The 27,956-nt window shown below is 41.1% G+C and overlaps 1 protein-coding gene and 1 pseudogene across 2 annotated transcripts in view; both read left to right on the top strand.

Moving 5' to 3' along the window:
- The first annotated feature begins 14,267 nt into the window (after positions 1-14,267).
- Positions 14,268-14,804, top strand: LOC125932268 (acyl carrier protein, mitochondrial-like; annotated as a pseudogene).
- Positions 14,805-16,889: 2,085 nt separating this feature from the next.
- NKAP (NFKB activating protein) overlaps positions 16,890-27,956 on the top strand; it is a 26,874-nt gene continuing 15,807 nt past the window's right edge. Inside the window, exons 1-2 of one of the 2 annotated variants that reach the window (XM_049644786.1) lie at positions 16,890-17,444; positions 20,336-20,416. In XM_049644786.1, coding sequence (XP_049500743.1) covers positions 17,047-17,444; positions 20,336-20,416 — 479 coding nt within the window. In that variant the 5' untranslated portion in view covers positions 16,890-17,046. The remainder of the gene's footprint in view (positions 17,445-20,335; positions 20,417-27,956) is intronic. The other variant, XM_049644785.1, reaches the window with a different exon arrangement.

Genomic DNA, 27,956 nt, shown 5'->3' with positions numbered 1-27,956 from the left:
CTCAGTTAGACGAAAGGGTGGAGAAGCTGAGAAGCCCTTGTGAAGGTCACAGCCCAGGGAGACGGACTCCCTAAAGGACCGAGATCTAATCATAGGACTATAGAACGTTTTTCCTCCCCACAGACTTACCACCAAATGAATAGTGCTCCTGCTTAATAGTGGACTACACCTAAAAGAACTGCAAGCCTCAGACCCTATTTAAGAAGAAGCCTCTAGGAAAACTCAAAGATGACAGCCGAGACAAACACAAGGACACTAGAGGGAATTTTAGCCTCTGACACGGCAAACAGTAAACATATCCTAATTCCTAGCCAGATAAACAGAAAACCTTTTGCACTAAAACACTATCTACTCCAGTTCTTTTACCCAGTACATCACATCTGGCTTTCAATAAAAAGGTACAAGGCATATGCTAAAAATAAAAAAACGCAAACCCATATTCTGAAGAGACATAGCATCAGAAGTAGACTCAAATATGGCAGAAATTTTGGAATTATTTGATGTGGAATTTAAAATTACTATGATTTGGGGCATCTGGGTGGCTCGGTCCATTAGGCATCTGACTCTTGATTTCAGCTCAGGTCACGATCTCACAGTTCATGAAATGGAGCCTCGCATCAGGCTCTGCAGTGACAGCACAGAGCCTGCTCGGGATTCTCTCTTCCTCTCTCTCTGCCCCTCCCCCACTACCTCTCTCTCTCTCTCAAAATAGATAAACTTCTAAAAATAATAAAATATATCAAAAAATAAAATAATAAAATAACTATGATTAATATGCTAAAGTCTCTCATGAAAAAAGTGGACAATATGCAAGAACATATGAATAATGTAAAAGCCAAGAAATAAAAACTCTAAGAAAGAACCAAAAGGAAATACTAGAAAACAAAAACACTGTGACAGAACTGGAGAGGGCCTTTTTTTTTTTTTTAAGATTTTAAGTAATGTCTATACCCAACATGGGACTCAAACTCACAACCCTGAAACCAAGAGTCGCACATTCCACCAACTGAGCCAGCCAGGTGCCCCTGAAGAGTGCCTTTGATGGGCTTATCGAGAGACTGTACAAGGCAAGTAAGGATCAATGAGCTGGAAGATATGACAGTAGCAACTTCCCAATATGACAGAGGCTCCCCAATACGACAATAGAAACTTCTGAAAATGAAAAACAGAAAAAAGAATGAAGGAAACCAAACAAAACAGACCACCTAAGAGCCGTAGACAACTGCAAGAGGTGTAACATGTGTGACGGGAATGCCAGAAGGAGGAGAAAGAAAAAAGAGTGGAGGAAATGTTTAAAGTAAAATTGGCAGATCTCCAATTTAAGTCTTCAATCCATTTTGAGTTTATTTTTGTGTGTGGTGTTAGAAAGTAGTTCAAATTCATTCTTTTGCGTGTCGCTGTCCAGTTTTCCCAACACCATTTATTGATGAGACTGTCTTTTCCCTAATGTACGTTCTTGCCTCCTTTGGCATAAGTTCATTGACCATATGAGTGTGGATTTCTCTCTGGGCTCTCTGTTCTGTTGCATTGATCTGTGTGTCTATTTTGATGCCGGTACCATACTTCTCTGATGACTCCAGCTTTGTAGTATATCTTGAAATCCGGAATCGTGATACCTCCGGCTTTGTTTTTCTTTCTCAATATTGCTTTGGCTATTGGGGGTCTTCTGTGGTACCATACAAATTTTAGTATTGTTTTCGTTTTGTGAAAAATGCTGTTGGTATTTTGGTAGGGGTTGCATTAAATCACTATGCTGTACACCTGAAACTAATACAACATTGTGTGTCAACTATACTCAAAAACTCTTTTAAACCTTCAAAAAAAAACGTTATACTGGCAGAGATTTGTTCCAAATTAATGGCAGACACCAAACAACAGATCCAGGAAGTTCACAGAACATCAAGCAGGATAAACACCAAAAAAATCTATACTGGGGCATATCATATTCAAACTGTAGAAAATCAAAGGCAAAGAGAAAATCTTGAAAGAAGCCAGATCAAAAAAAAAATACCTATACAGGAGCAAGGATAAGAATCACATCAGGCTTCTCTTTAGAAAACATGCAAGCAAGAAGATGGTGAAGTGGAAAAAAAATGTTTTCGAGAGAGAGAGAGAGTACAAGCGAGGAAGAGGTGCACGGGGAGGGAGAGAGCGAATCTTAAGCAGGCTCCACGCTCAGCATGGAGCCTGATACGGGGCACGATCCCATGACCCTGGGATCATGACCTGAGCTGAAATCAAGAGTCAGATGCTCCATTGACTGAGCTACCCAGGTGCCCTAAGTGAAGTGAAATATTTAAAGTGTTGGAGGAAAAAAATCCATTAACCTAGAATTCTGTATCCATCAAAGTTATCCTTCAAAAGTGTGGAGAAATAAAGACTTTCTCAGACAAATAAAAATTAAGAAAATTTGTCACCAGTATACCTCCTTTGCAAGAAATGTTAACAGGAGCACTTAGAGAGGAGGAAAATTAGCACTTAGAGAGGAGGTCACAAACTCAGACTTGTGGGGTACCTGGCTGGCTCAGTTTGGAGAAGCATACAACTCTGGATCTTGGGTCATGAGTTCAAGTCCCACATTGGGCGGTAGAGATTACTTAAATAAATAAAAATTTAAAAAAAAGAAATTCAGATTTGCATAAAGAAAGAAAAGGTGTTAGAGAAATAATAAATGAAGGTAAGATGAAACATTTTATTTACAATATTTTTATGTGATCTAACAGATAACAGTTTGTCCAAAATAATAACAGTAAAAATGTCTTCAGTGATTACAGCATATGGATAAGTGAAATGAATGACAGCAATATTATAAAAGACAGGAGAGAGGAATTGGGAACACTGTGCATAAGGTATTTGTACTACCAGTAAAATGATATAGTGTTATTTGGAAGTGGACTTAGACTTCTTGTAAATGCATATTGCAAATTCTAGGGCAACCACTAAAAAATTTTTTTCTAAGTGTTAATGGTATGTTAAGAGAATAGGGAAAATTGAATCATAATAAAAATCTCAATTAAAACCAGAGAAGGCAGAAAAAGAGTGGAAGATAAAATAGAAACCAAGAACAATGACAATGAATACAAAGCAATTACAAAAATGGTAGATACTAATCTGAATATATCAATAACAATTTTAAATGTGAATAGTCTATGGCAATTAAAAGATAGAGACTGTAAGACTGGATTTAAAAAACACAAGAGCCAACTATATGTTGCCAACAAGAAACCTACTTTATTTGTTTTTCTAATGTTTATTTATTTTTGAAAGAGAGAGACAGAGTGTGAGCAGGGGAGGGACACAGAGAGAGGGAGACACAGAATCCGAAGCAGGCTCCAGGCTCTGAACTGTCAGCACAGAGCCCGACACCGGGCTCAAACTCACAAACCGTGAGATCATGACCTGAACCGAAGTCAGACGCTTAACGGACTGAGCCACCCAGGCACCCCAGGAAACCTACTTTACATATAAAGAGAGATAAATTGAAGGTATGGAGGCATTGAAGGTATGGAGAAAGATATACCATGCTAACATTAAGCAAAAGAAAGCTGGAGTACTTCAGACAAAGCACGCTTCAGAACAAGGACAATTTATCAGGGATAAAGAGGGCCATTACATAACAGCAAAAGATTCAATTTTCCAGAAGACAGCAAACCTTAATGTGTCAACCCAGTGTCAAAACACATGAGTCAAAATTGACAGAACTACAAGGAGAAATAGACAAATCTACTGTTGTACTTGAAACTTTAACATCCCCTCTATTACTAATTGACAAATACAGCAGGTAGAAAATCAGTATAATCAAATATAATTGAACTAAGAGCATCATCAATAAACCAGATCTAATTGACCTTTGTAGAATTCTTCAACAACAGCAGAATGCACATTGTTTTCAGGCTCACATGAAACATTCACTAAAACAGACTATATTCTGGGCCATAAAACACACTTCTAAATAACACATGGATCAAAGAATAAATCTCAAGAGAATTTGAAAAAATATTTTTAACTAAATGGAAATGGAAATACAACTTATCAAAATTTGGAGATGCAATGATATCAATGCATAGAGGGATATTTGTCACACTGAATGCATATGTTAGAAAAGAAGAAAAATCTAAAATTAATAATCTAAGTTTCTACCTTAGGAACCTAGAGAAAGAAGAGGAAATTAAATGCAAGTAAGCAGAAAAAAAGATATTAAAAAATCAGAGCAAAAATCAAAGAAATTGAAAACAAGAAAACAATAGAGAAAATCAATGAAACCAAAAGGTGGTTATTTTGAAAATATTGACAAAAGTGATAAGTATCTGTCCAGGCTAACCAAGAAAAAAAGAGAAGACACAAATTGCTACTATCAGAAATGAAAGGGGGCCATCATGGGGCACCTGGGTGGCTCAGTCAGTTAAGCATCCAACTTCGGCTCAGGTCATGATCTCACAGTTTGTGAGTTCAAGCCCCATGTTGGGCTCTGTGCTGACAGCTCAGAGCCTGAAGCCTGCTTTTGAGAATTCTTTCTCTCTCAAAAACTTAATAAACATTGAAAAAATTTTTGAAACAAAAAAAAGAAAGGGGGCCATCACTTCTGATTCCACTGACATTAAAAGGATAATAAAAGAATATTATGAACAACTCTATGGTCACAAATTTGATAACTTAGAAGCAATGGACCAATTCTTTGAAATTCATAATCTAACAATACTCATAAAAAGAGAAATAGACTATATGAATAGGTCTATATCTATTTTAAAACTGAGCCAATAATTAGTAACCTTCCAAAACAGAAAGCAACAGGCACAAATGAGTTTACTGGGGCATTCTACCAAACATAATAAATGATACAAATTCTCTATAACCTGTTCTAGAAAATAGAAGCAGGGGGAATGCTTTCTAACTCATTCTATGAGATCAGCATCATCCTAATACTAAAACCAGACAATACATTACAAAAAAGGAAAACCAAAGACCCGTATCTCTTAATATAGATGCAAAAACCATCAACCAAATATTGGCAGATCAAATACAACAAGTTATGAAAATAATTATATACTATGACCAACTGGGATTCATCTCAGGTACACAAGGCTGGTTCACACTCAAAAGTCAATTAATGTAATCCATCACATCAACAGGCTAAAGGAGAAAAAATGACATGATCTTATCATCAGATGCAGAAAAAAACACTTGACAAGGTCCAGCACCAATTCATGTTAAATACGCTCAGCAAACTAGGAACAAAAAGGAAGTTCCTCAACATGATAAAGGACATCTAGGGGCGCCTGGGTGGCTCAGTCGGTTGAACGGCCTACTTCGGCTCAGGTCATGATCTCACGGTCCGTGAGTTCGAGCCCCGTGTCGGGCTCTGTGCTGACCGCTCAGAGCCTGGAGCCTGTTTCCGATTCTGTGTCTCCCTCTCTCTCTGACCCTCCCCCGTTCATGCTCTGTCTCTCTCTGTCTCAAAAATAAATAAACGTTAAAAAAAATTAAAAAAAAAAAGGACATCTATAAAAATGTCTACAGTTATCATACTTAGTGGTGAGAAATTAGATGCTTTCACCTTAAAATCAGGAAGAAAGCAGGGATGTCCCCTCTAACTACTATTATTGAACATCATACTGGTAGGCTTAACTAATGCAATAAGACAAAGTAAAATAAAAGGTATGTAGATGGGGAAGGTAGAAATAAAACTGTCTTTGTTCACAGATGACATGATTGTCTAGGTAGAAATTCCTAGGGGAATCTCCTAGGGGAGCCAGAGGGCTATAGAAAACAGGCTCCATTACTAAAGGGTCTGTGCGTGAACTCAGACCCAGCACAGAGGCAACAGTTTGAAAGGCACCTGGCCCTTACATGAAGGAGATTTATTGACTAATATTAGGGGGTGTGCTGAGGGGCAGGAATCTGTAGGAACTTTCCTTAGGACAAAAGCACTGTAAGAGAAAATTAAAAAATAAGACAAATGAAAATGAAAATAATAACATTCCAAAATCTTTGGGACACAGCAAAAGCAGCTCTAGGAAGCAAGTTTATAACAATACAAGCCTACATCAAGAAACAAGAAAAATCTGAAATAATCTAACCTTACACCTAAAGAAACTAGAAAAACAACAAAGTCCAAAGTAATAAATATATAATAATAATAAGGAATAAATATCAGAGCAGAAATAAATGAAATAGAGACTAAAAAAGCAATACGAAAGGTAGTGAAATTAAGAGCTAGTTCTTTGAAAAGATAAACAAAATTGATAAATCTTTAGCCAGACTCATCAAGAAAAAAGAGAGGGGACTCAAGTGAGTAAAATCAGAAATGAAAGAGAAGTTACAAGTGACACCACAGAATCACAAAGCATCTTAAGGGAGTACTACAAAAAATATATATATGCCAAATGCCAACAAATTGCACAACCTGGAAGAATAATAAATTCCTAGAAACATACAAACCTCCAAGATTGAATCATGAATAAACAGAAAATCTGAACAGGCCACTTACTAGTAATAAAATTGAATCAATAGTCAAAAACTCTCAACAAACAAAAGTCCAGGACCAGATGGCTTCACGGGTAAATTATATTAGACACTTAAAGAGAGTCAACACCTATCCTTCTCAAACTATTTCAAAAACTTGAAGAGGAAAAAATGCTTTCAAATTCATTCCATGAGGCCAAAATTACCCTAATACCAAAACCAGAGATACTACAAAAAGGAAAATTACAGGTTAATATCCCTGATAAACATAGATGCAACAATCCTCAACAATATATTAGCGAATTAAATTCAACGATACATTAAATGGATCATACACCATGATCAAGTGGCATTTATTCCAGGGATGAAAGGGTGGTTTAACATCCTTATCTCAATCAATGAGATACACCACATTAACAAAATGAAGGATAAAAATGATACGGTCATCTTCCTTAATTTTTAAGTGTTTATTTTTGAGAGAAAGAGAGCGAGCAGGGGAGGTGCAGAGAGAGAGGGACAGAGGATCCAAAGTGGCTCCACGCTGACAGCAGAGAGCCCAATGCAAGACTCGAACTCACAAACTGAGATCATGGCCTGAGACGAAGTCCTGAGCCAAAGTCTGACGCTCAACCGACTGAGCCACCCAGGCACCCATGATCATCTTAATAAATTAAGAAAAAGCATTTGACAGAATTCAAAATTCAGTTATGACAAAAACTCTCAACAAAGTGAGTATAGAGGGAACGTACCTTAACGTAATAAAGGCCACATGTGACATACTCATAGCTAGCACCATACTCAACTGTGAAAAGCCGAGAACTTAACTCTAAGATCAGGAACAAGACAAGGATGCCCATTCCCGTTCTTGCCAATTTTATTCAGCATAATACTGGAAGTTCTAGCTGTGGTGATTAACAAAAAAATAAAAATAAATAAATAAATAAAAGGCATCCAAATTGGCAAGGAAGAAGAAAAACTGTCACTATTTGCAGGTGACATGATATACAATATATAGAAAACCCTAGACTCCACCAAAAAACTATTTGAACTAATAAATGAATTCAGTAAGTTGAAGGATACAAAATTAATAGAAATATGTTGCATTTTTCTTTTTTTTAAGCTTATTTTATTTATTTTGAGAGAGGGATAGAGAGAGTGCGCGCAGGGGAGGGGCAAAGACAGAGGGAGAGAGAGAATCCCAAATAGGCTCCACACTGTCAGCACAGAGCCCGACACAGGGCTTGACCTCATGACCTGAGCCGAAACCAAGAGTCAGACACTTAACCGACTGAGCCACCCAGACGCCTCTCTGTTGCATTTTTCTACACTAATAACAGTCAGAAAAAGAAATTAAGAAAACAATCCCATACACAATTGCAGCAAAAAGAATAAAATACTTAGGAATAAATTTAAGGAGGTGAAAGACCTGTACTCTGAAAAGTATAAGACATTGATGAAAGAAATTGAAGATGATGCAAATATGTAGGAAAATATACTATGCTCATGGGTTAGAAAAATTAATATTCTTAAAATGTCCATACTACCCAAAGCAATCTGCAGATTCAATGCAATCCCAATCAAAATACCAATGGCATTTTTCACAGAACTGGAACAAATAATCCTAAAACTTGTATGAAATAACATGAGACCCTGAGCAGCCAAAGCAATCTTTAGAAAAAAGAACAAAGCAGAAAGTATTACATTCTCAGATTTCAAACTATACTACAAAGCTGTAATAATCAAAACAGTGTGGTACGGACATAAAAATAGACAGACACATAGATCAGTAGAAGAGAATAGAGAGCCCAGAAATAAACCCACAGTTATATGGCCAATTAATCTATGCCAAAGGAGGTGAGAATATACAATGGAAAAAAGGCAGTCTCCTAAATAAATGGTATGGGGAACACTGGACAGCTACATGCAAAAGAATGAAACTGGACCACTGTTTTACACCATACACAAAAATAAACTCAAAATGGATTAAAAACCTAAATGTAAAACCTGAAACCACAAAACTCTTAAAAGAAAACATAGGCAGTGGGGTGCCTGGGTGACTCAGTCAGTTAGGTGTCCAACTTTTGATTTCAGCTCAGGTCATGAGCTCATGGTTCATGAGATCAAGCCTCACGTCAGGCCTTGCGCTGACAGCACGTAGCCTGCTTGGGATTCTCTGTTTCCCTCTGTCTCTCCGCCCCTCCCCCACTTGTGCACGTGCACTCTCTGTCTGTCTGTCTCTCTCTCTCTCTCAAAATAAATAAACATTAAAAAAAGAAAACTTAGGCAATAAACTCTTGAACATCAGTCTTAGCAATGTTTTTTGGACTTGTTTTCTCAGGCGAGGGCAAAAAAAGCAAAAATAAATGAATAGGACTACATCAAACTACAAAGCTTTTGCACAGCAAAGGAAGCCATCAACAAAATGAAAAGGAAATGTACTTAATGGAGAAGACGATTGCAAATGATATATCTGATAAGGGGGTTAATATCCAGAATATCTAAGGAACCCATATAACTCAACACCAAAAAAACCCCCACACATAACGATTTAAAAATGGGCAGAGTAGTGGAATAGACATTTTCCCAAAGAAGATACAGAGATGGCCAACAGACACATGAAAAGATACTCAACATCACCAGTTATCAGGGAAACGCAAAGCAAAACCACAGCGAGATGTGACTTTATACCTGTCAGAACGGCTAGAATCAAAAAGATAGGAAATAACAAATATTGGGAAGGATATCAAGAAAAGGGAACCCTGGTGCACTGTTGGCGTGAGTGTAAATTGGTGCAGCCACTATGGAAAACAGTATGGAGGTTCCTCAAAATGTTCAAAATAGAAATACCACACAATCCGGCAATTGCACTCCTGGGTGTTTACCCAAAGAAAACAAAAATACTAATTTGAAAAGAAATATGCACCCCATGTTTACTGTAGCAGTATTTACAATAGCTAAGATATGGAAACAACTCAAGTGTCCATCGATAGATGAATGGATAAAGAAAATGTGGTAGGGGGCTTGGCTGGCTCAGTCGGTAGAGCATGTGACCCTTGATCTCATGGCTGTAAGTGTGAGCCCCATGTTGGGTGTAAAGAATACTTAAAAATAAAATCTTAGAGGGGCGCCTGGGTGGCTCAGTCGGTTGAGCGTCCGACTTCAGCTCAGGTCATGATCTCATGGTTTGTGGGTTCGAGCCCCGCATCGGGCTCTGTGCTGGCAGCTCGGCGCCTGAAGCCTGCTTCGGATTCTGTGTCTCCTCTCTCTGCCCCTCCCCCACTTGTGCTCTGTCTCTCAAAAATAAATAAATGTAAAAAAATAATAATAAAATCTTGGAAAAAATATGTGATATATCATCCACAAAAAAGAATGGTATCTTACCATTCATTCCCGACAAAATGGATGGACCTAGAGGGTATCATTGTAAGTTAAATAAGTTATCCATAGAAAGACAAATATTAGGGGCACCTGGATGGTTCAGTTGGTTAAGCATATGACTTTGGCTCAGGTCATGATCTCCCAGTTGGTGAGTTCAAGCCCTGCGTCAGACTCTATGCTGACAGCTCAGAGCCTGGAGCCTGCTTCAGATTCTGTGTCTCCCTCTCTCTCTGCCCCTCCTGCTGTGCTCATGTGCTCTCTCTCTCTCTCTCCTTCTCTCTCTCTCTCTCTCTCTCTCAAAAATAAATAAATAAACATTTTTTAAAAAGAATGACAAATAGCATATGATTTCACTTATATGTAGACTCTTTTAAAAACCCCAACAAATGAAGAAACAAAACAAAATAGAAATAGACATAAATACAGAGGACAAACTGGTAGTTTCCAGAGGGGAGGGGGATGGGAGAACGGGTAAAATAGATGAAGGGGATTAAGAGGTACAAACTTCCAGTTATAAAATAAACAAGTCACAGGATGAAAAGTACAACATAGGGAATACAGTCAATAATATTGTAATAACTTTGTATGGTGACAGGCGGTAACTAGACTTCTTTTTAAATTTTTTCTTATTCTTTTAATGTTTATTTTTGAGAGAGAGAGACAGAGAGACAGACCGACAGGGTGCAAGCAGGGGAGAGAGAGAGAGAGAGAGAGAGAGAGAGAGAGAGAGAGAGAGAGAGAAAGGGAGACACAGAATTCGAAGCAGGCTCCAGGCTCTGAGCCTTCAGTACAGAGCCTGATGCAGAGCTGCAAGTCACCCAGGCACCCCTTTAATTTTTTTTTAAATTTTTTAATGTTTATTTATTTTTGAGAGACAGAGTGAGAGTGGGGAAGGTGCAGAGAGAGGGAGACAAAGAATCTGAAGCAGGCTCCAACTTCCGAGATGTTAGCACAGAGCCTGACGTGGGGCTCAAACTCATAAACTGTGAGAGCGTGACCTGAGCCGAAGTCAGACACTCAACCAACTGAGCCACCCAGGCACCCCAAATTTTTTTTAATGTTTATTTATTTTCGAGAGAGAGAGAGCCCACGCATGAGCAGGGGGAAGGGCAGAGAGAAGGAGACAGAAGTTCAGAAGCAGGCTTCACATTGACAGCAGAGAGCCCTATGTGGGGCTCGAACTCACGGAACTGTGAGATCATGACCCTAGCCAGAGGCTTAATCAACTTAGCCACCCACGCACCCCAGTAATTAGACTTCTCATGATGTTCATTTTGTAATGTATATAAATGTGTAATTACTATGTGGTACACCTGAAACTAATATAATATTGCATGTTGGGGAGCCTGGGTGGCTCAGTTGGTTAAGTGTCCAACTTTGGCTCAGGTCATGATCTCATGGTCTGTGAGTTGGAGCCCCATGTCAGGCTCTGTGCTGACAGCTCAGAGCCTGGAGCCTGCTTCAGATTCTGCGTCTCCCTCTCTCTCTGCCCCTCCCCTGCTCGTTCTCTCTCTCAAAAAATAAATAAACATTAAAAATATATATAATCTTGTATGTCAACTGTACTTTAATTTAAAAAATATTTACTTATGTTGATGGGGGAAAAAAATGTGTGCCCTGCAAAAGACACTGTTAAAGAATGAAAAGACAAACCACAGACTGGGAAGAAAATGTGTGCAAAACACTTATCTGATAAAAGACTTGTGCCCACAATATAGAAAGAGCTCTTAAAACTCAACAATAAGAAAACAAACAATCCAGTTAAAAAGTAGGCAAAAGGTTTGAACAGAAACTTCACCAAAGAAGATGTAAAGTTGCTAAATAAGCATATGCAAAGATGCCTAACGTTATGTGTAATTTGGAAACAACAAGATACTGGGGCGCCTGGGTGGCTCAGTCAGTTAAATGTCTGACTCTTGATTTCGGCTCCGGTCATGATCCCACAGTTAGTGAGATTAAGCCCCACTGTGGGCTCTGCACTGACAGCACGGAGCCTGCTTGCGATTCTCTCTCCCTCTCTCTCTGCCCCTCTCCTGCTCACGCTCTCTCTCAAATTACATAAACTAAAAGCTACAACAACAAGATACACTACCCACCTATTAGAATGGCTAAAATCCAAAACACTGACGACAGCAAATGCTGACAAGGATGTGGAGCACCAGGAACCCTCATTCCATGCTGGTGGGAATGCAAAAATGGTTCAGCCACATTGGAAGACAATTTGGCAGTTTCTTATGAAACTAAACATACTCTTATCATATGATCCAATAATCCCATCCCTAGGCATTCACCCAAGTAGCTTGACAGTATATATCTACACGAAACTTGCATGTGAATGTTTATAGTAGCTTTATTCATAATCATCGACACCTAGAAGCAACCAAGATATCCTTCAACAGGTGAATAGGTAAAGTGTGATACATTGGTACAACAGAATATTATTCAGCAATAAAAAGAAATGAGCTGTCAACCGAGGAAAAGACACAAAGGAAACTTAAGTACATATTGCTAAGCGGAAGAAGCCAGTCTGATTCCAACTATGTGACATTCTGGAAAAGGTACAGCGGTAGGAAAGTGGAAAGATCCGTGGTTTCCCAGGAAGGGGAAACCTTTTTTTTTTTTAGGAGGAGGGGAAGAGAGCAGGAAAGGAAGGATGAGTAGGTGGAGCACAGGGGATTTTTAGGGAAATGAAACTATTCTGTACATACAGTAGTGGTAGATACAGGACATTAAGCACTTGACAAAATTGATAGAAAACCCTACACAAAGAGTGAACCCTAATGTAAACAATAGATTTTAATTAAAATGTACCAATGCTGGTTTATCAATTGTAGCAAAGGTACCACACCCAATGCAAAATATAACAGGAACTCTCTGTACTTTCTGCTCAGTTTTTTTGTAAACCTAAAACTGCCCTAAGAAATAAAGCCTATTAAGTTTTTTTAAAAAAATCAAGACAAGATCAAAACATGAATGCTGCTAACATCTCCATTCATATGAAGCCAATGTTTTCAAGATATGCCTATTCTAGGCTTTTGGTTTATTGGTCTGGTTTATCTGATAATAAAGAAGTACTTCATGTAGTGTTGGTTAAATTGTGCAAAACTGTGTTCTCAGGCACTCCTGTTCTTTGTTTGTTTGTTTTTTTAATTCGGTGTTTATTTATTTTTGAGAAAAAGAGAGACAGAGCGTTAGCGGGGAAGGGGCAGAGAAAGAGAGAGGGAGACACAGAACCCCAGGCAGGCTCTAGGCTCTGAGCTGTCAGCACAGAGCCCGACGCGGGGCTTGAACCCACGAACAGTGAGATCATGACCTGAGCCGAAGTTGGACACTTAACTGATAGAGCCACCCAAGCGCCCTTGTTTTTTCATTTCTAAAGCAAAGGAAGGAGGAAGGAAGACCTGGGGAACTGGAGAAAGAGAACGAAGAAGAAGAGAAGAAAAAGGTGGCAGCCTGAGGAAATCAAATGCCACAGTTCCACACTTAACATTTTCTCTTAAAGAAATAGCACATGTGCAGCACGTTTCTCTCTTAATATCATCACAACAGAAGTTTTGTACCCTAAATGCCACAAATAAAGAACGTCAGTGAACTGGAGGAAAGCAACGCAGGAGCAGAGGGCTGTATTATCTTTATCTCTGTATTAAACCTTCTTTCCCTTTCCTCCTCTTTCATACATAGGTGTGAATCGACAGCTGTTCGATTTTCTTTGGAATCTGTGACACCACGGGCACTGGCTGCGCTTCGGGATCTGGGTTATTTGCCAAGTTCTGGAACTTCCTTACTCTCCACCCCTCTCAGATATTGACCGCGAGCTTCATTACACTCAGCATTAGCCACTGGCATAGTTGGCCAACATCGTAGTCCCATAGGGACCTAATGGGCAGCAAAGCACTCAAATTCTCCATCCAAGTCACACACTGGGCAGGGCGTCATTCACTCTTCCTTCTCCCTGTCTTGGGCCCGCGTGGGCGCACGCACACACACCCCAGCAGAATCTTCACCTCAAATATACGCCGGAATGGTCATATCATTCCGTTTCATCCTGTGTTATTTTCAGTCATCAGAACACTCCCACAAGTCTGGCCACATTTCTACCTGTTGGCAGACACAGCTCCTCTCAGTGAGGTTAAATTAGAAATACTTGTCCATTGGTGGCTCAGTCTTTCCAATGTGAAATTCCTATGGGCTGATCCAAGAGTTGGAGAAATTTTCCATACGTCTAGAGGTCTAATATCATCAAACCCCTTCCCATAAATGGAGCACCAATTCATCATCAAAGGAGAAACCCTAGTGAGCCACGAGTTTGAGGGACTGGCAAAGCCAGCACTAGAGATCACAAGTCTGTTTGAACCAGGAACAAGAAGTATTTGGGAAGAAAATTATTTTGTGAAAGTATTTAGTTCAAATCTGGGGTTGGCGTAACCATGGTGGCTCACGTCCTCTCCACTTGTGTCTATCAACTGTCCTCAGCCTTGACACCGCTGCCTGGGGGCTCTCACGCTGGCAGTGGCCTTGTCCCTCAGCATCACCCTGTGCGGCACAGGGACCTGGAGGAGGCCTGGGGCTCTGAAGCCCACCTCAGTGCTCCCACAGGTCCCAGTTACACAAGTGTGCCACCCGCACAGTGATGCACTTTGACGTTGGAGGAAATCAAGGACCGTGTTCTTTACGTCTTGAAACTCTATGGCAAGATTGACCCAGAAAAGCTCTTGGTAAATTCCCACTTTATGAAAGACTTGGGCTTAGACAGTTTGGACAAGTGGAGATTATCATGGTCAGGGAGGATGAATTTGGGTTTGAAATTCCTGATACAGATGCGGAGAAGTTAATGTGTCCACAAGAAACTGCAGATTACATCACAGAGAAGAAGGATGTATATGAATAAAATACTAGACCCCTTTTTTTCACTGAGAGCTCTCAAAGACTCAAAAGATGCTGGCGAGTGTCTGTAAGTGAGAACATGTTTTGGCATGATCGCTGCCTTTGACAGAGTAATTCTTTTTTTTTTTTTTTAATGTTTACTTTTGAGAGAGAAATGGAAAGTGTGAGTGAGGGAGGGGAAGAGAGAGAGGGAGACAGAGGATCCGAAGCGCTCTCTGTGCTGACAGCAGAGAGCCCGATGTGGGGCTCAAACTCATGAACTCTAAGATCATGACGTGAGCTGAAGTCCCACACTTAACTGACCGAGCCACCTAGGTGCCCCTTATTTTTAATTTTTTTAATGTTTATTTTATTTTTGAGAGAGAGAGAGAGAGAGAGAGAGAGAGACAGAGCTTGAGCGGGGGAGGGGCAGAGAGAGAGGGAGACACAGAATCTGAAGCAGGCTCCAGGCTCCCAGCTGTCAACACAGAGCCCAACGAGAGGCTTGAACTCGCGGACTGTGAGATCATGACCCGAGCCGAAGTCAGATGCTTAACAAACTGAGCCACCCATGTGCCTATAGACTTGTATTTAAATTATCTGTTCTGTCCTTTGAAAATAAATCTATACAACAAACAAAACAAGTATTTAGTTCAGGTTTTGAGCTCATAACTCCATTCAAAAACAGATCGGAGATTAAAAACTTTGTTTTGGGGGCATCTGGATGGCTCAGTTGGTTAATCGTCTGACTTCAGCTCAGGTCATGATCCCCTGGCTCATGAGTTCCGGCGGCACCAGGCTCTCTGCCTGGAGCCTGCTTCAGATCCTCTGTCTCCCTCTCTCTGCCCCTCCCCCATGCTCGCTCGCGCGCTCTCTCTCTCTCTCTCTCTCAAAAATAAACATTAAGAAATTTTTAAAAACCCAAAACTTTGTTTCAGTCTTGCAACTTTTTTTCTTTTTCAGCTTACGTAAGTTTAAGTAATATCTACACCCAACGTGGGACTAGAACTCACGACCCCGAGATCAAGGGTCATATGTTTTTCCGACTGAGCCAGCCGGGCACCCCATAGTGCACCTTCTTTAACAATTATTGGTATAAAAGAGTCCCCCTGACTCCCACTACCTTAATGCCCATTTCCACAACCTAGTGGACTTTCATTTAAAAACAGTATAAAAGGGGCGCCTGGAAGGCTCAGTCCATTAAGCATTCGACTCTTGATTTCAGCTCAGGTCATGATCTCAAGATTGTGCGAGCGAGTCCTGAGTTGGGGTCTGCACTGATAGCACAGAGGCTGCTTGGGATTCTGTCTCCCTCTCTCTGCCCTTCCCCTCTCCCTCTCTCTCTCAAAATAAATAAATAAGCATTAAAAAAAAACAGTATAAAATGAGTCGAAAAAATGACCATTAACCATGTATTGCTGAGCTAGCATATGATGGGACTAGTTTATGGGGCCTGACAAGAAATGGGTTACAAATTCCTTTTGCTGGAGCACATTAGAGGAGATGAATTTCTGGGGACGAAATATGCAGTTTTCTCCAGGCTACAAACTTAACTATAGTGTATCAGGCTCAAGTAATTTTTTTTAAAAAATGTTTGTTTGTTTGTTTGTTTGTTTATCTATTTAGACAGAGAGAGAGAATGGGTGTGGGAGGGGCAGAGGGAGAGAGAGAGAGAGAGAATCCCAACTCAGGACCCGAACCGAAATCATGAGTAGGTGGCTCAACCCACTGAACCACCCGGGCACCCCCATGCTCAAGTTATCAACACAGAATTTGTGCCCTCTAAGCTAACTGGGCAAAATGGGGCTGACATCATAGCTTACCACCAATTTTGATAAACACTCCTTACTTTGTGTGAGATTAGAAAGAAAAAAACGCGTGTGGGGGTGAGTATACTCCTACATGCATGTACATAAACACAAACATATACATATAAAGTCATACTGGGTTTGTTATTCATACGGCTGCTCAGTGGACTGTCTCCTGGGGCCTCTCGCCCTTCCCTTCAAGTATTTCGATTCGAGGCTGAAGAAAGGACAAGGTCTCTAGTCCGGTTTAGATTTGAGCCGCTTCGCCCAGGACCGGAAGGATAGGTGGATCCGGTTGCCCCACCGGCTTCATTATACCTATACACACATCCTGTCCCGACGGCAGAACCACCTAGGTCGGGGGAAGGGATTTGCCGACGTACCCGGAACTGTTTCCAAGGTTTCCTCACATTCGGTGGTGGCGCGACGGCGGGCTCTGGGATCCGAAGCAACCGAGATCTCCCTTAGCTCGGGAGAGCGCTCCCTTCTCTAGCGGCTGAGGGGACCCGGCGGCTCGGGGAACCCGGTGGCGGCGATGGCTCCGGTGTCGCGTTCGCGCAGCCCGGACGGGGAGGCCTCGGGCTTTGGGGGGAAGCGTCGCAGTTTGTCCAAGAGCCCTAAGCCCAGCAAATCCGCCCGCTCCCCGCGGGGCCGCCGCTCCCGCTCGAGCTCTCGCTCGCACTCTTGCTCTCGGTCTGGGGACCGGAATGGTGTCAGCCATCAGCTAGGTGGCTTCAGCCAAGGGTCCCGAAACCAGTCTTACCGATCCCGCTCGCGGTCACGCTCCCGAGAGCGGCCCTCGGCGCCGCGGGGCAGCCTCTTCACTTCGGCCTCATCGACCGCGTATTATGGCGGCTACTCACGCCCCTACGGGAGCGACAAGCCGTGGCCTAGCCTTCTGGACAAGGAGAGGGAGGAGAGCCTGCGGCAAAAGTGAGTGACACGGGCACGCCTTCTCTTGCGGGAGCCCACCTGCCTCCGGAGTCGGACTTTCGGTTCGCCACCCCCCCGCCCCCTTCTGACTGTCCGCAGTTCGCTCTCTGCCTGCCTGGCGCCCGTTTCCGTCCCTTCTGTCCACCCACCACGACGCCTGTTTTCGCCCTTTTCTTCCCTTCGGTTTTCACCCCTCCCCGCGGCCCCTTCATTCAGCGCCCTGGTGTCTCCTACCTCTGGCTCCTGGCGTGCAGCGCTGCTGTGCAGAGCCTCAGACCTAACGGGATTACAGTATTTACTTGGTTTTGTCATTATTACGTGTAAAGCATGCTTTTTTTTTTCTTTTGTAAATGTTTACTTCTGAGCCAGAGAGAAAGAGAGAGAGAGCGCGCGCGCGCGCGAGTGGAGGGAGGGGCAGAAGAGACTGGGAGAAAGAGGACCTAAACGGGGCTCCGTGCGGGCTGACGGCAGGCGGCGGGATGCGTGGGACTCGAACTCGCGAGCGGAGCCGAAGCCTTAACGGACTGAGCCATCCAGGTGCCCCCGTGGAGCGGGCTTTCATTTGGCACTGGGTTGAGCTCATGGAATAGAACGGCCCCGTTTTGTTGATCACAAAGTTAGCAGAGTGCCTAGCACTTTGTAGGCGCAGAACCATTGCTCGTTGAATGATGGGACGGGTTGGAGGTGATAACGGGATGTGGAAGCGGAAACGTTTGGCGGAGAGGTGGGAAAGCTTTGAGGTCAAAGAGTTTATCTCGGAGAGGAGAAAAACCTCTGAGACTGAGACGATTGCATGTAGGGAAAGTGATCGGCGGAACTGTTGATTAGGCTGCACTGAAAAGGGTCTTGTTAAATGGTTTCTAGTTTGGCCATGAAAAACGGGGTCAGGGCGAAATCAAGTGTCCTCTCAGGAGAGTGAGTATTGGAGAGGGAAAGTGAATCGTTTGAGAAAGAGAAAGGAAAAAAGGTTATAATTATTGCTGTGTAAGTCTTCATAGCTGATGCTTATTGACTGTTAAGTTATGCCAGGCACTATATTAAGTGCTTTACCTGTACTGTGTTGGAAAGGAAATTGAAAAGTTTCACAGGCATTGAGGAGGAGGTTAAGGTTCCGACCGCGGGGAGAGGTCTCCATAAATCTTTTTCTTCCAAGAATGGGAAGTAATAAAGCATTGATGAAGAGGACAGGCTCCAGGATCAGTCTGCCTGAGTTTGAAGCTCTGCTTTATTATTATTATTATTATTATTATTATTATTAACTTTGATTATCTTTATAAGCAGTGTGCCCTTTTATCCACACACATTTTGGGTTTTTTTTTTTTTTGAATTATTATTGAAGCCCCGTTTTGCTGCTTAATAGTTGTGTGACCTTGAGCACGTTTCTTAACTTCCCTGAGCTTTATTTCTTAACCATTTAAAAAAGGATAAAATTAGTGCCAAGGCTTTTAGAGTTGTTGTAATGATTTAGTGCCTGGAACCTAATAAATAGTCGTTGAGTGTTAGGTCTTAGAGTTTCCTGCATGGAGGCAGAAACGATAAAAACAGTACTGACTTAGGTTGGAGACCTACCTCTCCAAATTAAGTTTGTCGGCAAGTTATCTCCTGGCTGTGTTAGTCAGAAAGCAACCAGCTTCTTACCGGACAACCCTCACCAAAAGATGTCAGAACTTCTTGGATGAAATTTGCATTTGTACACTTAGGAGATGAATAATTTATCTTAAGAGTACAGATGAAGCTGGTGGCAGTGGGGATGAGAACTTGACTGTTCCTACAGCGTGTCATTCTTCCCCCTGTACGCGTATATTCCAAGTTGGTTTATATATGACCCTTTTAATTTTTTTTTTAACGTTTATTCATTTCTGAGAGACAGAGTGAGCAGAGGAGGAGCAGAGAGAGAGGGAGACACAGAATCCGAAGTAGGCCCCAGGCTCTGAGCTGTCAGCACAGAGCCCGGTGCGGGGTTCAAACTCACTGACCGTGAGATCATGACTGAGCTGAAGTTGGATGCCCAACCGACTGAGCCACCCATGCGCCCCTAAGTATGACCCTTTTAGGCTGTTTCTTCAAAAGGGAAACCTGAGTCTAATTCTGCATGATTATAATACCTTTTCCCCTGAATAAAGATGTAAAAACTAATATATTCAAGCAATCAAATCAATTTATTTTGTAAAAGTTTGTTTTTTGTCTTTTTTAACAAATGGAGTCACAAGCAGCTAAACTTTGAGGAATTGAGCCTTAGTTTTTTGGGTTTGTTTGTTTATGAGCAAAACTAAAAGGAACCACAACATAAAAATTTTTTTCATGTCCTCCAAGAGTAGATGGAGGATATATCCCTTTTCCAAAAAGGAACTAAAGGGAAAATAGAGAAAACAAACCCCGTATCGCATTGAGGACAGTTTTAGTCAAATAAAACTTTTCTTTCACTTTCAGAGCTCTCTTTATTTTCTACTTCTAATGCTTCATTTTTATTTTCTTTATTAATTCCTGAGTTTCTGAACATGGGTTTGATTAAATCAAAAGTAGAGACTGCTCTTTACTCTCATAAATGTGTATAAACAAAGAAGTTATTTCCAAATAGAAAACTGTTTGTGCCACTATTGCAGAAGATGAAATGAGCAGTTAGGAGCTGTGTCATACATGAGGTAGAACAGATGCACTTGACAGTCTTTTAGGCTGTCTGGCCTGGACTCTCAGGCTCTCTATAGTCTGTACCATTTAATAGTACTGTCGAGAACATGAGATCATAAATGTTGAGTTTACACTTAATTTATTAATTTAAATTTTAAAACGTAAAGGGAAAATAGAACTTAACTGGACCCCTTTGAATTGATTATCGATTTAGGAGACAGTTTGGCCATGGAGTTAATAATTTGTATGCCTGTATCTTCTAGGAGATTAAGTGAGAGAGAGAGGATTGGAGAATTGGGAGCTCCTGAAGTATGGGGACTTTCTCCAAAGAATCCAGAACCAGAGTAAGTGACTTGAAAATATACTTTTAAACTGTAACATTTGTTTAAATCCAGAGACTATTGTAAAAATTTTTGTTAAGTGAAGAACTTGAAGTATAGCTCACATTTTTCATCTTGTGATTTATGCTATTCTACCCCTTAACATTTAAAAACATTGAACCTACCTAATGATTAAAATATGTTGTTAGTGGATCTTAACTTATTAATTGTTCTTTTTAAATTGTAATTCATGGGGGTGCTAAGTTCCTATTCACAGAAGGGCTCAGTATTAAAACAAATGTGTTTATATTATTTTGAATTATTTTTTCTCAGCCTAACAGCAGATTGCATGTCACATGTTAGCCTTACAAAGGGCTTTAAAAAAATTTTTTTTTATCTATTTGTGTATTTATTTATTTATTTTCAAGTTAGTTAGCATACTGTGTAGTCTTGGTTTCAGGAGTAGAACCCAGTGATTCATCACTTACATGTGACACCCAGTGCTCATCCCAACAAGTGCCCTCCTCAATGCCCATCACCCATTTACCCCACCCCCATCAACCCTCAGTTTATTCTCTTCATTTAAGAGCCTCTTATGATTTTCCTCCCTCTCTGTTTTTATCTTACTTTTCTTTCCCTTCCCCTATGATTATCTGTTAAGCTTCTCAAATTCCACTTATGAGTGAAATCATGTGATATCTGTCTTTCTAACTGACTTATTTCGTGTAACATAATACCTTCTAGTTCCATCCATGTTGTTGCAAATGGCAAGATTTCATTCTTTTCCATTGCTAAGTAGTAGTCCATTATATAAATACCACATCTTAATCCATTCATCAGTTGATGGGACATTTGGGCTCTTTCCATAATTTGGCTACTGTTGAAAGTGCTGCTATAAACATTGGGGTGCAAGTGCCCCTTCGATTCAGCACTCCTGTGTCCATTAGATAAATTCCTAGTAGTGCTATTGCTGGGTTGTAGGGTAGTTCTATTTATAATTAAAAAAATCTTTTGAACATTTATTTTTGAGAGAGAGACAGAGTGTGAGTGGGGGGGGGGGGCGGACAGAGAGAGAGGGAGACACAGAATCGGAAGCAGGCTCCAGGCTCTGAGCTGTCAGCACAGAGCCCGACGTGGGGCTTGAACCCACGAATCATGAGATCATGACCTGAGCTGAAGTCGGATGCTTAACCTGCTGAGCCACGCAGGCCCCCCTCTATTTGTAATTTTTTAAAGAACCTCCACACTGTTTTTGAAAGTGGCTGCACACCAGTCTGCATTCCCACCAGCAGTGCAAGAGGGTTCCCCTTTCATCACATCCTCACCAGCATCTGTTGTTTCCTGAGTTGTTACTTTTAGCCATTCTGACAGGTGTGAGGTGATATCTCCCTGTGGTTTTGATTTGTATTTCCCTGATGATGAGTGATGTTGAGCATCTTTTCATTTGTCTGTTTGCCATCTGGATGTCTTCTTTGGAAAAATGTCTGTTCATGTCTTCTGCCCGTTTCTTCACTGGATTATTTATTTTTCGGGTGTTGAGTTTGATAAGTTCTTTATAGATTTTAGATACTACCCTTTATCCAATATGTCATTTGCAAATATCTTCTCCTATTCCATCAGATTGCCTTTTAGTTTAGTTGATTGTCCTTTGCCGAGCAGAAGTTTTTTATCTTGATGTGGTCCCAGTATTTCATTTTTGCTTTTATTTCCCTTGCCTTCTGTGACATGTCAAGTAAGAAGTTGCTGTGGCTGAGGTCAAAGAGGTGCTGCCTGTTTTCTCCTGTAGGATTTTGATGGTTTCCTGTCTCACATTTAGGTCTTTCATCCGTTTTGAATTTATTTTGGTGTATGGTGTAAGAAAAGTGGTCCAGTTTCATTCTTCTGCATGTTGCTGTCCAGTTCTCCTGGCACCATTTACTGAAGAGACTGTCTTTTTCCAGTTGGATACTCTTTTCTGCTTTGTTGTTTATCTGTCCTTCTCTTCTGAATGACAGCCTTGCTGGATGAAGGATTCTTGGCACATATTTTTCCTGTTCATCACATTGAATATTTCCTGCAACTCCCTTACGACCTGCCAAATCTCCATGGACAGGTCGGCTACTACCCTTATGTGTCTACCCTTGTAGGTTAAGGCCTGTTTGTCCCTAACTGCTTTCAGAATTCTCTAACTTTGTATTTTGCCAGATTGTCTATGATACGTCATGGTGTTTACCTGTTTTTGTTGATTTTGAAGGGAGTTCTCTGTGCCTCTTGGACTTGGATGCCTGTTCCCTTCCCCAGATTAGGGAAGTTCTCAGTTGTAATTTGTTCAATAAACCTTCTGCCCCATTCTCTCACTCTTTTTCTTCTGGAACTCCTATGATAAGGATACTGTTTTGTTTTATGGAATCATTTAGCTCTCTAATTCTCCCCTTCATGATCTAGTAATTTCCTTTCCCTCTTTTTTTAGCTTCATCATTTTCTGTAATTTTATCTTCTTTTTCACCTATATTCTCCTCTACTCCTTCCATCCTCCATGTCACTGTATCTGGCTTCTTTTGCATCTCATGTATAGCATTTCTTAATTCATTGTAACTATTTGTTAGGTCTTTGATCTCTGCAGCAAGAGATTCTCTGCTGTCGTCTGTGTTTTTTCAAGCCCAGCTATAGTCTTAAGACTGTGATTCTAAATTCTTGTTCACATGTATTTTTTATATATGTTTTGGGCAATTCTCTGGCTGTGATTTCTTCCTGAATTTTCTTTTGAGGAGGATTCTTCTGTTTTGCCATTTTGGCTAAGTTTCTGTCTTTTGCATGTTTTTAATAGCTCGTTATGTGCAAGAACTACTATATTAAAAAGGGGGTTATACACTGTCCAGGGCCTGGCATTTCACGAAGTGTTATGGAGTGTGTTGTGTGCACTCTGTTGTGTATTTCGCTGCTCTGTCCCACTGGTCAGTCCTCTGCAAAGCTCCTCCTTGCTTGTAGTGGTGGAATGTTTGGACCTTCCACCAGGTGTGTTTTCATTTGTTCATTGAAGCAACCCTGAAAAAAAAGGAAAGGGGGGTAAGCCTGATCCCATTCAAAAAGAAGAATGAAAAGGGAAAAAAAACAAGCAAAGGAAAAAAACTATAAGGCTAAATCCTGAGAAAGAGAAAGGAAACTAAAGAAGAGATAGAAAAGGTGTAGAAAGAATAGAGTGAAAATGCCGGATTAAACAAACAAAACAAAAAATGTGTGTGTGTGTGTGTGTGTGTGTGTGTGTGTGTGTATAAAATAAGAATTGACCAAAAACAAATCAGAAACTATGAGCCTGATTCCAAAAGAAAAAAAAGGAGAGGGTAGAAGGAAAAAAAGAGAAGAAAAGAACAAACAGACAAAAACAAACAAAAAAACAGTCGTCTTGTTGGTGCCTGGGACCAGTGGCTATGATGGCCTGGAAGAGAGGCCCTCTGGTTCACCCAGTGTCAGTGTTCCTCCAGTAGATAAGCAGTCACCAGACACAGAGGGGTGGGGTTTGGTGTAAGCGGGTCTCGCCTCCCCTGGGGGCCGTTGTGCTGCTCCCTGAAGCCCCAGCGTGTTGGTGTTGGGGAGAAAAATGGTGACACCCCAGTCTCTCCTCCCCAGACCCGGCGTCTCGAACCACGCTGTTCAGGCAGCCCTCACAGAGCAGCGCGGGCGGTCAGCTTGTCCTGCTCCACAGTCTCCCGCTCCTCCTAGGCGCTCGGCTGCGATTCAAAACCCGATGTCTTGAAGAATCCCGCGCCGCACGGTCCCCGTTCTGGTGTAGTGCCACTCAGCCCTGCCAGTAAAACGCCTTTGGCTGGCGCCTGCCGGGTCTTTTGCTCTCAGGGAGGCAATAAACCCTCTTCTCACGGTACTCGAGGAAGGGGACTGTTCTCTCCCGGTGCGCCCCTGGGATGGCTACAGCGCTTCGGGGCCAGCTCCTTCCCCTCCAGGTGCGTGTACACGGCTCCGGCTTCACTCTGGAAAAAGTCGGGCACTTTTGAAACCTCTGAGTTTCAGCTCCTAAGCCTGTTTGCAAAATAGAAACTGGCACTCGCCGTATTTCTCATTCCCGAGTCCATGGTCCGGAGAGGTTTCACAGCCCCTCTCTCTTTCTCTCCCCTTTGTCTCTCCACAGAAGGGGTTCCCTCCTCTCCATGCCTGTGCCATTTCGTCTCCCCCAATTCACATACACGCACCTTGATCCTGCCAAGCTGTCTCTCTCCACCCGTGGAGAGCCTTCTGCCACTCCACAGATTGATTTCCTGGGTGTGCCAAGTGATCTGGCCTCAATACAGCTGTGTTTGAAGGATGAAGAAAATCCCGGTCCCCCTGCTTCTCCCTCAGTGTATTTATTTATTTTTTTAGAGAGAGAGTGAGCAGCGGATGGGCAGAGAGAGGGAGAGAAAGAACCCCAAGCAGGCTCTGCACTGGCTGCGCAGAGCCTGATGTGGGGCTCGAACTCACCAACCAGGAGCTCATGACCTGAGCCGAAATCAAGAGTTGTACACTAAACTTACTGAGTCACCCAGGTGCCCTAAAAGGGATTTTTTTTAATGTTTATTTATTGGGGGGGGGGGGGGAGGGGGAGAGAGGGAGGGAGATCGAATTATTGATTTTGGCAAACCCAAGCAGACTCTGTGCTGTCAGTGCAGAGCCCACCATGGGGCTCAAACTCCTTTAACTGTGAGTCCAGGACCTGAGCCAAAATCAAGAATTGGATACTTAACCCACTGAGCCAGCCAAGTGCCCACAAAGAAATTTTTTTTGAGGTACAATTGACAAACAACATGGATGGTGGAGTCTTTAGAGTTTTCTGTATATAATATGTCTTTTGCAAATAGTGACAGTTTTACTTCTTTACCAGTTTGGATGCCTTTTATTTCTTTTTCTTGTCTTCTGGCTAGGACTTCCAGTATTATGTTGAATAAAAGTGGTGAGAGTAGGCATCCTTGTCTTGCTCTTGATCTTAGGGTGAAGCTTTCAGCTTTTTCACTGTCGAGTATGATGTTAGCTGTGGGTTTGTCGTATCTGGCCTTTCTTAATTTGAGGTATATTTTCTCTATATCCACTTTGCTGAGAGTTTGTATCTTATTTGGATGTTGAATTTTGTCAGATGGTGTTTCAGCATCTATTGAAATGATCATATGATTTTTATCCTTTATTTTGTTAATGTGGTATATCCACATTGATTTCTGGATATTGAATTATCCTCGCAATTCTGGAATAATTCCTACTTGAGTGTGGTGTATGATCTTTTTAATGTAGTATAAAGTTTGGTTTCCTAATAGTTTGTTGCAGACTTTTGCATCTATATATACATGCATCAGTGATATTGGCTTCTAATTTTTTTTGTCTGTGGTGTCTTTGGCTTTGGTATCAGGTAATGCTGGCCTTGTAGTGAGTCAGTGAATGAGTGAGTTTGTTCTTCAGTTTTTTAGAATTAAGAAGGATAGGTATTATCTCATTAAGTAACTGGTAGAATTTACCTGTGAAGCCATTTGGTCCTGGAGTTTCTTTTGTTGAAAGTTTTTTTTATTAATGATTCAATTTCATTAGTAGTAATCAGTCTGTATTGTAATCTTCCTCATTTGGACAATTGTTATATTTCTAGAAATTTATCTGTTTCTTCTAGTTTGTTCCATTTGTTGGCATGTAATTGTTCTTAGTAATGTCATGATTATTTTTGTATTTCTGTAGTATTGGTTGTAACTTATCCTCTTTCATTTCTTATTTTATTTATATGGGCACTCCCTTTTCTTCATCCTGAGTCTGGCTAAAGGTTTTATCAATTTTATCTTTTCAAAGAACCAACTCTTAGTTTCAGTGGTATTTTCTATTGTTTTTCGGGGGGGGGGGGGGGGGTGTTTCATTTTTTTTTACTCTGATCTTTTTTTAAAAAATGCTTATTTATTTATTTTGAGAGAGAGAGAGAGAGCATGTGCACACACGTGTGTGCTTTCACTTGGGGGAGAGGCAGAGAGAGAGAATCCCAAGCAGGCTCTGTGACAGGGCTCAATATCCTGAATCATGAGATCATGACCTGAGCCAAAATCAAGAGTCGGATGTTTAACCGACTGACCTTTATTATTTCCTTCCTTCTACTAACCTTGGGCTTTGTTCTTTTTCTAGTTCCTTTAGGTGTAAGATTAGATTGTTTATTTGATATTTTTCTTGGTTCTTGAGTTGGGCCTGTATCACTATAACCTTCTCTCTTAGAACTCCTTTTGCTGCATCCCATAGATTTTGTACTGTTGAGTTTCCATTTTTAATTTCCTCTTTGATTTCTTCATTGATCCATTGGTTGTTTAATTCCAAGTTGTTTTGCCTTTATGTGTTTGTGTATTTCCAGCCTTTTTTTTTAAGTGTATTTATTTTTGAAAGAGAGAGAGAGTGCGCAAGCAAGGGGAGGGGCAGACAGAGGGGAACAGAGGATCTGAAACAGGCTCTGCGCTGACAACAGATTGCCCGATGTGGGGCTCAAACTCATGAACTGCAAGATCATGATCTGAGCTGAAGTCAGACATTTCACCGACGGAGCCACCCTGGTACCCCTCCAGCTTTCTTCTTATAATTGATTTCTAATTTCATACTGTTGTGGTCCAAAAAGATGCTTGATATGATTTCAGTCTTTTTAAAATTATCAAGATTTGTCTTGTGGCCTAACATGGGATCAGTCCTGGAGACTGTTCCATGTGCACTTGAAAAGAATCTGTTTTCTGCTGTTTTTGGATAGGATATTCTATATATATATGTTAAGTCCATGTAGTCTAATGTGTTATTCAAGGCCACTGTTTCCTTATTGATTTTCTGTCTGAATGATTTATCCAGTGATGTAAGCGGGGTGTCAAGGTCCCCTGCTATTATTCTGTTACTGTCAGTCTCTCCCTTCACGTCCATTAATACTTGGTTTATGTATTTGGGTGCTTCTATGTTGGGTGCATGGATATTTACAAGTTTTATGTCTTCTTGTCGGATCGATCCCTTTATCATTATGTAATGTCCTTCTTTGTCTCTTTTTATAGAATTTGTTTTCCAGTCTATTTTGTCTGATACAACTATTGCTACCCCAGCTTGTTGTTGTTGCCATTTGTGTGGAATATCTTTTTCCATCCCTCCACTTTCAGTCTGTATGTCTCTGAAGTGAGTCTCTTGTAGGCAGCATCTCCTGTTTTTTTAAATCTATTCAGCCACCCTATGTGTTTTAATTGGAGCATTTAATAAATTTACATTTAATGTAATTATTGATAGGTATGGACTTATTGCCATTTTGTTGACTTTTTCCTGATTATTTTTGTAGCTCTTCTCTGTTCCTTTCTTCTCTTGCTCTCTTCCTTTCTTTTTCTCTTGATCTCTTCCCTTGAGATTTGGTGACTTTCCTTAGTGTTATGTTTGTATTCTTTCATTGGTTGTGTATCTGTTTTAGGTATTTGGTCGGTGGTTACCATGAGGTTCATATATAATGTCTTAGGTATATAGTAATCTATTTTAAGTTGATGCCCACTTAAGTTCAAATGCATTCTAAAAGAACTACATCCCCCCCGCAAATTTTTATGTTTTGATATCATATTTTACATCT

Source organism: Panthera uncia, chromosome X, assembly GCF_023721935.1.
Source record: "Panthera uncia isolate 11264 chromosome X, Puncia_PCG_1.0, whole genome shotgun sequence".
NCBI classification, from domain to species: domain Eukaryota; kingdom Metazoa; phylum Chordata; class Mammalia; order Carnivora; family Felidae; genus Panthera; species Panthera uncia.
The sequence above is the reverse complement of the archived record's forward strand: the minus strand, read 5'-3'. Positions and strand labels throughout refer to the sequence as shown.